Source organism: Augochlora pura, chromosome 2, assembly GCF_028453695.1.
Source record: "Augochlora pura isolate Apur16 chromosome 2, APUR_v2.2.1, whole genome shotgun sequence".
Lineage (NCBI taxonomy): Eukaryota > Metazoa > Arthropoda > Insecta > Hymenoptera > Halictidae > Augochlora > Augochlora pura.
In genome coordinates, this window is record NC_135773.1 from 9157690 (window position 1) to 9170535 (window position 12846).

Genomic DNA, 12846 nt, shown 5'->3' on the forward strand with positions numbered 1-12846 from the left:
GCCACGAGCCACCCCTGTGCTCCCACCACTTCCCGGCATCCTCGCCTCGCGTAGCGGATGCTGTCGACCGGCCGGTCGGTGGGGTAAAGTGGACGGGGCCAAAACGGGCCACGCCTCCTCCCCGACGTGTCCACGAAAGTTCGTTCGGTTATGTCGAGGGTGTCTCTCTGTTGCTCTGTCACTGACACGGGGGTGGCTTCCCGTGCGTAGATACCGGCAAATCTAAGCACGGAGCCGAGAGCAGAGAGCCGAGAACAGAGAGCGGAGAGGGCCAGTCGTCGGATATCGTTTATCTGATCGGTGTCACTGCATGACTGGACACATCTTCGCGCCGGATTCACCCTCGTCCTAATCTCCTTCGTGGGTCCACCGAAGACTGTTCCCGTTACGTTGCTTCCTGTAGTCGTCGATCGACGACTCGATCGTCTCTCCCGATGTTGTCGGCGACAGTTGCGAGCCAGTGATACGATCCCGAGTGCAACGACAGAAACAGCATCTCGGCATCTGGAACAGTTATACTAGTGTGCCGTGAAGGGTCCGTGATGAGTCTCGGAAGGTTGTCGAAGAGTTCGTAGCAGTCTTTGGGGCCTGGAGATGATTCCCTGTGTGCGTTGATATGTGACAATTCGGAACGGAGCCGACGCGTGACCGTTGTTGACACTGATCGGAGTCCTCTCAGCGACGGAGGCTGTCGTTGACTGGCTAGATACGATATCTTTGCGTCGGCACTCTGATCTCACGGCTGGAAGACAGTAGTTCGAACCGGAAAGAGAGTTTCGTCGAGGAGGCTCGAAGTGTCCGAGTGGCGGTTCAACGTTGATATAGCAGCTTCGGCACGTAACATGGTAGAAAGCACCTATGCGAGCGACTCGCCTAGATCGCGTTCTCCGATGACGGAGCCGTCGAGTCCTCTTCAAGATGGTCCCGGTATTTCTGGATACGGGCATCGCTATCTGTACAATTATTCCCCGGAGAGCCTGCAGCAGAAGCTGAAGAACGCCGACGAGCAGAACCGCATCGGCGGTAGAAGGCACGATGTCGACTGCGAGAAAGTGGTCTCCAGGGGTTCCTTGATCTCGGAGGAGATGCGGTTCAGGCAGCGCGAGGTCACCAGGCCCAGCCCGTCGGCCACCATGTCCTCACCTACGTCCGCCTTCACCATCGAGAACATCCTGGCACCCAGGCCCATCGGCAACATGACGCCCGGCAATACCGCCGGACTGGGACCCATCATACAGAACCCAGAGGCTATGGCCTCAAGGACCACCGCCGCCATGCACCCTCTGCAGCAGCAGATACATCATTTGGCCTTCACGTCCGCCGATCTGTTCGGTAAGTTTCTTTCTAAATAAGATAGTTGTTTGTTCTATCTTCCCTGTCTTTTCTCTGCCCCTTTTTTCCCAGTCAACTGTTTTTAACGATCATACTCCTCGTGATACAAGATGCTGCAGTTTCTTGACGACGAATATACTTATCAAATACAGCTAACCGGTTCAGAATATATCCTTTTATATTATTTAGTAAATTACATATTTTATTAATATGCAAGGATGCGAGTATGATATACTTTTTTTTTTTAAATCATTTTAATAAGTGCAAATTAATATTTGACTTGAAGTTTCGTCATCGCTTAAGATGTAATGACTTGCACACTTGTCAAAGAGATTACAACTATGTCATTCATTAGAACAATTTAGCTCGGAGAGTGTGAACTTACATATGTTATTCGGAAATAGTTTAGCAAGTGTGCCAGGCAATACTTTACTCTCTTAATGGATAATTGAGACAATAAGTCTATAGGAAGCTGTTTCCACTGTCTTCCCAATGAAGTTTGTGTCACACTAGTGAACATAGGAAGCATGAAATCTGCACACGTTTATCAAAAATATTGGGATGGCCAATAACTCATTGCGTTGTAAAAATATACCTCACTAAAAATCTTTCTTTATTTTCATATCTGCGTCGCTCTTTGATACGATTAATTATGCCTCGCTTTTAATGCTACATTTTAAACAAGCACATGAAATTGCAACACGATCGCGGAGAAATAACAGAGTTTACGGCATTTAATGAGAGAATAAGCAAATTTTCACCTGTGAAGTGTACTTATGCGTACAAAGCCTTACCTTACGCATTTCTTGCAAAGTCGAGTGAATCGAGTTTTAAACAATAACTGATAATTAAAATAAATAATAATTGGATTTTTATATGAAAACATATTTAAATAAAACCAAAGGAAGATATTCAGTTCCTTGTGCAGCGGCTACAGAAAATCTCGATTACATAAAAAAGAACTCGCACAGCTTAACAATTTAACCATCTTAGTCCCGATATTCAGTACTGGTTCCTACGCCAAGTCTAATAATTCTTTCAAAATTCGACTTCTTCGTAGTTGTATACAAACGTGTAAATTAAGCGAAATTTTGAAAGAAACGATTTAAAAATTTTTGTAATTTGAAATTGTCAGATAAATGGGAACGAAATTGAAAAAAGTCGGCGAAGAGCATAGATTATTATGAAACGCAGAAGTTCGCCATAGCGAGAGAAATGTCTCGTTTTCCGTTCGGCGGGCAAAGCGATTAGCGAAACAGAGTAAAACGGAGAAAAGCGACTTCCGCGGCTTTGTCGCGCACATTCTCGAACGGAACGTCAGCTGGCCGCGACTCGCGACTCGCGACGACGACGACGACGACGACGACGACGACGACGATGACAATTTTCGTGTGCGGGGCGGGTATTCCTTCGAGGCCTCGTAGCGGAAAAATGAAAGACGGCATAAATCCTCGGAGGGCCCGACGCGTTCTGGCAACGAAATTTCCTTTATGCCCCCGAGGGCTTTAAGTATTTCGCCCGCGCGATGGAGAGAGGAGAGCGAACGGGGACGGAGAGAGGGAGAGGGAGACGGTGCACACGGGCGCAGATTGGGGATGTGCGGGCCAGAAATCCACAATCCGTTTCCATCACGCGCGAACGATTTAGCTCCTTGCAATCCCGTGCAAGGAAGATGAAAAACGAGGAACGGGAAAATATGCAAGCCCGCGGGAAAGAGACCGAGCGAGGCCCGGTTGAAAGCACAAATACGCCCTTCGCGCATTTTTACGCGGCGACGTCGCATCTAAGCAGCTTTCTTCGAGATTTTAAACCAAAATATCCCCCGCGAGGCCGGCTCGTGTTTTTCGCCCCTTATTCGCAGCGGCGTCGCAAACATGCTGAACGATATTACAATTTCAACATCCCGTCGACCGATATTCCCGCTTCGTTCCAGTTTTCTCCTGGAACGATGTTGGAAACAGCATATTTCAGTTCGAGCTTTCAGATGCAGACCATGTTTAGATTTCAAATTTAATTGATGCGTGTTTATAAAAATTTCTTACGGTCTCTAATAAGTTAAGAGAATTGACGAGATTTCAAGCACCGAATTAAAAAGAAGAATCTTTTTAATTACAATAAACGCGCAATCTACTGTTTCGCCTCTCTTTCCTCTCCGAGGGTCCCTGTAACGACGATCCACCTTCTCTACTCGTTAATCAAATGTTACCTCAAGAAACGATAACGCTACAAAATATTTGCACAGGTTTCGCTGAAACAAAATTGAAATGAAAATTGTCCGAGTCGATTCTGACGCGAAGAAAAATGAAATAAAATTCAACAAGTCCAAAATAGCGTCGCGGTACTTAAAATTAAACAGTCTCGTGTTCCGCCGATCAGTGCTTCGTCGCGAGCACATAAAATCCACAATCTAACACACGATACACGGAAGAAGAAATAGTAACACGCGCCGGCTAATTCACGCGCGTAAGCACGCGGGATTAAATCACGGTGGCGAGGGTGTGAACTGCTCGTTCATTTTTAACGAGCCCGACACTAGCGCGGTGTTCAAAACGGGTAAAGTGGATTTAGTCGGGAGAGGGTTTTTTTTTTTCTTGAAAGCGACGCTAAGCAAAGGAGGATTCTGATCCGATGTTATTAACATTTCTGTTATTTGTTCAGCCGCCGCGTATCCGAGCCTGTATTCCGGCGGATACGTGGCAGCAATGGCGGCCGCCGGCGTTTCGCTGCACGGACAGCCGGCTTTCTACCATGCGGCTCATCCTTATCAAATAAATCCGAACGCGGCCGCCGTCGGGCCCATGGCGAAGAGGAAACGTCGCCACAGAACAATATTCACCGAGGAACAATTGGAGCAACTGGAAGCCACCTTCGATAAGACTCACTATCCGGACGTGATCCTGAGGGAGCAGCTTGCGCAGCAGGTCGATCTCAAGGAGGAGAGGATCGAGGTAAGGTCGAAGGATCATATATAAGAGCCGAGATTACTTTTCCTACTTTTTCAACCGTGCGGTTTGTTTCGTGGCCTCGAGAAACACAATATTTTTTTCACAGCAAGTAATTTTCTGGTACAGGTGTCCATGTTTAACTGCGTTTGCTGATAGAACAACCTATTTTCGTATTTTTCGTGCCAGATCTAGTTTATTTTATTTTGCTCCATAAAAGTCACGGATTTATTCAAATTTCCGCGAAATTTATCGTAATATGTCGCAGTTTTAATTCAATACTGGCTATTGGAAAAAACCTGATCTGGTCTTATGATTATATTTATTTAGTGAAAATAATATTACGTTATTCTCGAAAAGCAAATGATTATATGGGATTATTATTGAGAAAATAAAACTTTATATGTCTTTTTCTTTATTATTTAGTCTTAGCATTGAATTAGGACAGCGAATACGTCCTATGAAATATTGAATAAATTTCCTATAAGCGATTGGGTCAGTATCATAGTGTAAAAACTATAATAATATAATTGGAAATACTATAGGTCAGAAAAGTTATTAAAATGTTTATTGTAGACTGATATTATTAACAATAGACTGCGGTTTTTATGCATTTAAAAAAAATCCGAGTAGATGAAATACAAACTACAAATACTTTGAGGGAATTAAATACATTGTCATGTTATTTTTGACATATTAATATGATTAAATTAAAGAATACATTTTTATCGAACTTCTGCTTCCTACAGTTACCATCGAAACATTTTATTTTGTATGAAGATCCGCAGTCTGCTTGTTATATTCGCTTCTACCTTGTATTTCTTCTTATTCGAATCCTAGACGGGTAGCATCGTCGTGCAAATCATTTTATCATTACCGAAATTATCGAATAAATTCGATTCGTCAAACAACTACCACTCGTAACTTATTTACGCTGGAGATCTTTTGAAGAATTTCACGGAGGTTTTCTCACCGGTAGCCTAAACTTGACAAATTAGTCGAGCCTGGAAGAATATTAGGTTTCCGGTCGTCAAACATTGACCGTTCGGATACTCAACCATGGATTTCGTGCCGATGACAAAACCATGTTTCACCGTTCGCGCGGAACGTCCGGGCGGTGGCTGGGCCATGCTCGGTTGTCATAATTCTTTCATGGGGGTCATTAAAATTATTTGTAGCCAGTATTTATCGAGCGTCGCGCGACTTGGGCCAACAAGTTGTATGCTAGATTAAAAGCTTTCGCCCGGTAATGTGTTTGCTTCAACTATACATATGATCGGGCGGCACGCATGCATTAACATCGCACACGTGCGACGACGGCCCGGTTCCCGTAGAACCCGTGTACGGTCGTTTAACGGTGTAAAGGTCCGCGGCCGCGTGTAACCATTAATTCGTCACGAGCTACTTCACGTTTAATCGAGGCAATTCGTTTTTGCGTGCGTGCCGATTAACCCGCCGGACATGTTTGTAATGGCGGAATAATACGACGCGATCGAGCCGTGCGCGAGCGCCAAGACGGAACCGTTTATTTACCGAAGGAAACCTCGGTGAACATGAAATATTTCGACCTGTCGAAAAATTTCGGCGAGACGCAAAATTAACCTGGTAGCTGTCTTTGACGAATATACTCGGCTTGCTTCGTGACGAGTATATTCGCCGTAATGCAAAATTTTGCCACTTCTTCGTGACGAGTATACTCGTCGTAATGCAAAATTTTGCCACTTCTTCGTGACGAGTATACTGGTCGTAATGCAAAATTTTGCCACTTCTTCGTGACGAGTATACTGGTCGTAATGCAAAATTTTGCCACTTCTTCGTGACGAGTATACTCGTCGTAATGCAAAATTTTGCCACTTCTTCGTGACGAGTATACTCGTCGCAATGGAAAATTTTGCCACTTCTTCGTGACGAGTATACTCGTCGTAATGCAAAATTTTGCCACTTCTTCGCGACGAGTATACTCGTCGTAATGCAAAATTTTGCCACTTCTTCGTGACGAGTATACTGGTCGTAATGCAAAATTTTGCCACTTCTTCGTGACGAGTATACTCGTCGTAACATAAAACATTGCCATTTCTTTTCGATCTCGAGGCTAACGTTGACGCACAATAGCCGAGAATAATAGCGAAATAGAAAAGTTGATCTCCATGTAATTCGAAGTCTTCTGTACGAGTTGGCTTTGGCGTTATTCCAGCGTTCTTATCACACGGTTTTTATCCCCCGATGAAACGCAGAAAGAGTTCTCGTATTTTTTTATCAACCGTGCGATCCTACGCGGCAGCTATAAAACAGTTCCTCGAATTCATTTTTTATACGTAGACCATGAACGTGTTTACGGGAATTCATACCCTCGACGTTGAAATTCGCCAAACTAGACATTAACAGAGAAATTATTTTCTTTGCGGTTTTGTATACGCCGGGAAAAAGACGACAACGTTGCGGTTTTTATTCACGTTTGTTACGTTATTGTGTCGGACGTATTTACCGGTGTAACGTAAAGGGTGTCCCAAAAATTATGTGCAAAAATCGTTGCAGTCGGATTTTGCAGCGTTGGATCCGCGAAGATCTTTGAAAAAAGTTTGGAGCAAAATTAACCTTGACCGACTTTTTTAAGGTCAAGTATTTTACGACGCATCGTGCTCTACTCACTGTTTTAAACATTGGAACATAACCGTTCACTCGAAAAAATGAGTTGGAAGTTCTAATTTCATTTAAGCTTATGGTGTCTTTACTTACAGCTTGTTCAGCTGTCTCACTCGGATGCGTTTTGATATTTAACCCTTTGCACTCGAGCGGTGACTCTAAGGCACCACTACGATTATTCTATCACGTTCCAAAATAATTTTTATACCAACAAAGATTAGATTTAAAAAGTTCTTAATAGTAAAACTGTTGGCATGAGTCCGAAGAAACAATTTCATATGTATAAAATACATTTTGTCACATAAAATGGAAATACAAATGTAGAAAGATTCTACAATTCGTTGTTGACCTGTAATGTAGATTATACTTTTCAGTGCTCTACGAAGGAAGAAGTCCGTAGGACAGAAAATATTTGATACATGAATTTTATGCGCTCACGATGAAAGAAAATTGTGCGATGTTTGCATAGCGGATAGAAAACGTTTGGAGCAGCCAGAGTTTGAACAAAATTTTATTCGGATCTTGTTCAGTCGGTTGACAATGTATATAAATACAAATGTTCGAATGATTCGACTAATTAATTTTGTTGAGTAAAATATTCGACCAAAAGTAATTCATTCGAATTTATTTATCTTCGATAAATATTTACACGAAACGAATCGAATAATGGCCGACTCTGAAACAGACAAAGTATTAAGCCAATTTAAGTAAACCAACGTATAATTTTCAACCGCCTAAAATGACTATAGAATAGATGATCCGACTGCAGCTTGTTGCAAAGAATGAAGAAGATTTTTATTTCGCATAAAGCACTTGTAATTGCAGTCAGAAGACGTTTGTTCGTCCTCGAGGAGCCTAAATCCGCGAACAGAAGCGAGGTTGCAGCAAGAATGCTTGGATAGACTTAGGACGGTGTGTCATTGAGACTAGATCGCCGGAAAGATTCTTTTCTCAAGCAGTGTCCTAGTCCCGTTTAAAGGGACTGCCAGGAGAGCGATGCTCAGTTTCAGTTTCCCCTATTCGCTTCGGCAGCAGATGCCCCTTTGTGGGCCGAGATCTCCGTCGTGAGTCCTCCTCAATTGTACCGAGTGATTTTCGGCCAGAGATGGAGTCCACCGGTCGAGTAATTTCTGGAAAGAGAATTAACTTGTTATCCCGTTAATTTACGGCTTTGTTGTAATTCAATCGTCACAGTTAATTCGATACGAAGTACTGTGAAATCATTAGACACGGATATCGTACTTCTGTAATCAGGTAATTTCACAGCGTGTTCGGGAATTACTGCGACCGGGCGTGCTGCAACCATGTCGCTCTGCTAATTCAATACCGGGAAGTCGTTTAAAATAGGAACGTGATTCAGCGATGAAATTTGTTTAAATGTATCATTTTCTTATCATATTCATTTATATTTATCTTATTTTTTTTTTATTTCCGTCATACATTGGTACAAATTTTAGCGAGCAGCACGAATGAACGAACAATGTAGCGCGTAAAATTTTGCGGCGAACGGAGAACAATTTCTATCTTGCAACCGCGACGAGTGAAATATATTGCACAGCGTGAGACGGCTGAATTGTTTCGTTCGTCACGATAACGAGTTCCGTTTGTACAGCATGATCGTGATCCCGGGGCAAACACCAATGGTCGGCGCGACATAAATCGCGTCGCCCGGCGGCGGCCGCGCCGTGTAATTTACCCGAACAATCGTGCAATCCCAAAGTCATTCACACTTATCGCGGACCACACGCGTGGTCGGCCCCGGCAAAAGAAAAATCTCCGGGTCCCAAGAGCCTTTAAAGACTTTGAAACAACATATACCTGCCGTGCACCTGCCGCGGCGAGAGCAAGAGTTTCGGTGTTTGTACAGAATTAGTGGAAAGGCGACTTTTCCAGACGGGGCCGTAGAGAAGAGACCGGGGGAAAAACGAAGGAAAAAGCCGGGAAAGGAAACGGGCTCTCTCGGGCCTAAAGCACTTCGTCCGCGTATTTGGAAAGAAGCACGACGGCTGTTTGCGGACTCTATCCCCCGTGATTGCATCGATAGAACGCCAGAAACACGGACGACAGGTGTTCGGATAGAACAAACGTTCGGACGCGATTAAAGGAAATGTCCTAGGTCGCCGGTGTACACGAAAATTATATTCGTTGGTGTTGCTGTTAACGCATTATCGTTCGGATTATTAAAAAATAGTCATTTTCTTCGTCGAAGAGCTAAAAATCATTAAAACTTGACAGAAACATTAATAGTTCAAATTTTATTTTCTTTTAAATTTAAAGAAACGTAATATATGTGTTACTTCGATATTTTTTGGAAACATTCTTTTTTTTTAATTCTAGAAACAATTGATTAGCACATTAGAATATAAAAAATAAAGTGCCATAATTATCATAACGATAATATACATCGTATTAGTGTATTTTAGTAATATAACGAATAGACTGCATGAAAGGTTTCATTTATGCTTTCAACGAAAAATGTTTCGTTAAATTTTGTCAAACATCGATTATCGATTTCGTATTTTCAATAAACTAAATATGTAAAAAACTGATTGTCGTAATGAGCATTTTACATTAACCAATGGAAAAGTATTCACTTCTCTGACGAATTTCAATTCGTTCAATTAACGAACGCGCACATTAACTGATCATATGGATTTATTATGTTAATGAGAAACAACCTAGTAATTAATGACTTTTAATCAATAAATGGTATTTATTAATAATACGAACGACATTTTTTTCCGAATGCGAAAGCATAAAATTATACGAACAGTTTGGCCATAGGCTATTTCACCAACAGGTTAAATAATAATATGTAATAAATTTCGTTTAATTGCGGTGGTCGATATAATAATTAACCCGCGAATTGTGTTTACACTGTATCGTTGCATTAACAGTTAAAATTATTGTATCGGCATTTCCAGCTTTGTCTTCGCCTGCATTGTTAACACCGAAGTAACTACAGTATTCCATTATTCCTGTTTTCTTTCTTTTCTTGTCATTGTTCCGACGCGGTATAGTTTGCTTGCTAGATAATTCTCATGTAATTCGATCTCAATTAATCGATTGCCGGCTGGTTCGAACCGAGTGACTATAACCGATTACCGGGATCGCCGAGTGTTTGCAGAGAAAAGGAATAAAGGAGAAGGAAAACAAACGGGTTCGAACGGAATTCTGGGAGAATGGAGGAAGCGCCGGGACGCGTGCAATATGTAAATGTCAACATGGAATATTAAAAACATTTAACAGAAGCATGTCAGGGGGGGATCTGGCGATAAAATGAATCGAAAGATCGTTGTAGCAATATCGAGAACACGTATTAATACATGCCCAGGCTCGATTTAGAAATTCGCACTGACAGATTAAATGTCAACAATGATCTGATAATTCTGTGACTATAAGAATTTCAACAAATTTGAGTTCACGCATTAATTGAATCCGTAGCATGCAGGATTTGCGCATTTGTGAGAAAAAACATCGCAAGAACAAATTCTATAGACCGAACAAAATGATATGTTTTCAAACTAATACGAAGTATTGGCGATCGAAACATTAATTGACAATATCTCGGAAGTTAGAACACGTGATTGCTGCGGTCTTCTTTGCAGTTTCAAAATTGTCGAGGCCTAATTTATTAGGTCCCCGTTTATTAGGATTGGCGATGCAATTTGCAATTACAATGACAGGAAATGGGGGTTTAGAAGCGCGAGCGAGGACACTTAAGTAATTAGATGGGAGATCAGCGGAATATCCGAAACGCCGTAGGTAACAACGAAGGTATTGAGTTTCGGTGTTCGTTTAAATCGAGTCGGACAAGCGTGAGGAACGAATGATGATTTCGAATGTGGGATGAAGCCGTTTGATCTTCGCTGGTTCCCTTCCACCTTGTTACGAGACCCCCGCGCGATGAATACGAGAATACGCAGTTAAACCGGGCTTATCAATTAGGCGGCGTGTTCATCACGATAGAAATAGAGGTCTCTTGATCATTTTGCGATTCAATAACGAGAATTTCGTACGTGGACGTGCGACGGTTCCGGTGACTACAAGATGTCGTTCAAAAAAGATTTTATCGAAAGAAAAAATTTCTTATTTGCGACTGTGCTCAACTCTTCTATGACTTTCGCAAATGAAAAGTTTGAAAAATGCGAAACAAAGTCCCTTGTTTTTATAATTTACGCAAAACATTATTTGATTAGTCAATAATGGTTGTATCTTGTTAGATACATGTAATCATTTATACATTATTTATAATAACTTTCTGCTCAATTATTATGAATTAGTTATAATAATTAATAAGTTATAACTAATCTATAATAATTAACAAGTTTCAATCGTTAATCTTTAATCAGATCATTTTTGAAAATGACTACCGTGACCGAATGAAGAACATCAACGTATCATAGAACTCCAAAAATTCATGATTAGTATGCGGATCTGTAAATTCCTTTCACAAATCGTTCAGTATCGAGTTAACTTCGTTTCGACGATTAACCATTTTCTTCTTAAGACTGCATGTGACAGAAGTTCAGTAATTTTCTTTGAATTTTTGGTAGTCGGGTAGTTTTAGACAACAATTTCGATCAAAGTTCTTTATTATACATATATATTAATTCGTGGCTAAGTATTTTCCTATCATTCAGCTAGAACCAGGATGGTTTTAACCCATTTGCATCACGAGTCTGCTTTAAGTTTCTGTGTTCGAACGTCTGCGGCGTTCAACTTATTGCTGCCCGTATCACCGCGTGTGGTTGTATATTGACAATTTCGTTATTTTCTACATTTTATTATATTTTCTACAGTACACTCGTTCTGCAATACACAATTGATTTCTACAGTAAACAACTTCCGATCAGTTCGTAGAGTTTATTTAACATGGTATTTTTACTATAGCTGAAATAGTTACAGTTTGAGAATAAAACGTGGACTGTGCCGCATACGGAATATTACAAACAAATGTCCCCGCGTAACGATGCAAACGGGTAAAGCGGGCAAGTCCCCTTCACGATCGACTGTTTCCAATTTCAGGTGTGGTTCAAGAACCGTCGCGCAAAATGGCGTAAACAGAAGCGAGAGGAGCAGGAGCACATGCGTAAGCTACAGCTGGAACAACGTCAGCGTGCTGACGACAGCGTGCCGGTGAACACCGTCAAGGTTGCGGATCACATGCTGCTCAGCAGGCAACAACAGCAACAACAGCAACAGCAACCGGAACAGGATACTGACAGTTCAGACCTCGAAGTAGCGTAATCGGAACGTAGAATGTTAGACTCTTTTTTCACTGGTCAGTCCGGAGGATCCGAAGGGGATGTTTCCACCCCTTTTTACGGCTCGCATGTAAATATGAAACTAAACTGTAAATACGTTTGTACATATATAGTGGATTGCAAAAGATTATTCGTACACCTTTTGAAACGCGACAACCCTTTCATAATTGGGCCGAACGGTATACATTTTTTGGAATCTAAGAGGGACGGCTAAAAAATTATTTGAAAGAACTGCAATTTGTTTGTGACTGACTTGAAACTAAACTCGCTTTTTTAGTTACGCTTGAGTCCTTTCGAAATGTTTCTGACACACACGGTAGCGGGCAATGACCTCAAGTACCGACGTGGCGGAAAGTTCGTCATTGTACCCGTTTGAAGGTACTCTGACAGAGCGAACCCTCTGGCCATCCCCCGCCAGCGTATGCTCCCAGAGAAAAACTAAACAGACACGTTCTGGGAAAATTCTTCGTATATCGCACATTTAAGATGGCGGGATCTACATAATGCATGTTTCGAATATTCCCAAACAATTTTTTAGCCAGTATAGAGTGAACTAACTCCTTCGAGACCCCGACAAAACTTAGATCGCTCGGCCGAATTCTGAAAAAGTTGTTCCATTTTAAAAGGTGTAGGAATACTTTTTTACCCACTGCAGCTTACGT

General features: G+C 41.9%; 1 protein-coding gene across 1 annotated transcript; it reads left to right on the forward strand.

Annotated features, from left to right (window-relative positions):
* Nucleotides 1-640: 640 nt before the first annotated feature.
* Nucleotides 641-12167, forward strand: Gsc (goosecoid homeobox). Its single transcript, XM_078194908.1, has 3 exons — nt 641-1332; nt 3991-4280; nt 11946-12167. Exons 1-3 carry the CDS (start codon nt 843-845, stop codon nt 12165-12167), a joined length of 1002 nt encoding a protein of 333 aa, XP_078051034.1. The 5' UTR covers nt 641-842.
* Nucleotides 12168-12846: the final 679 nt, after the last annotated feature.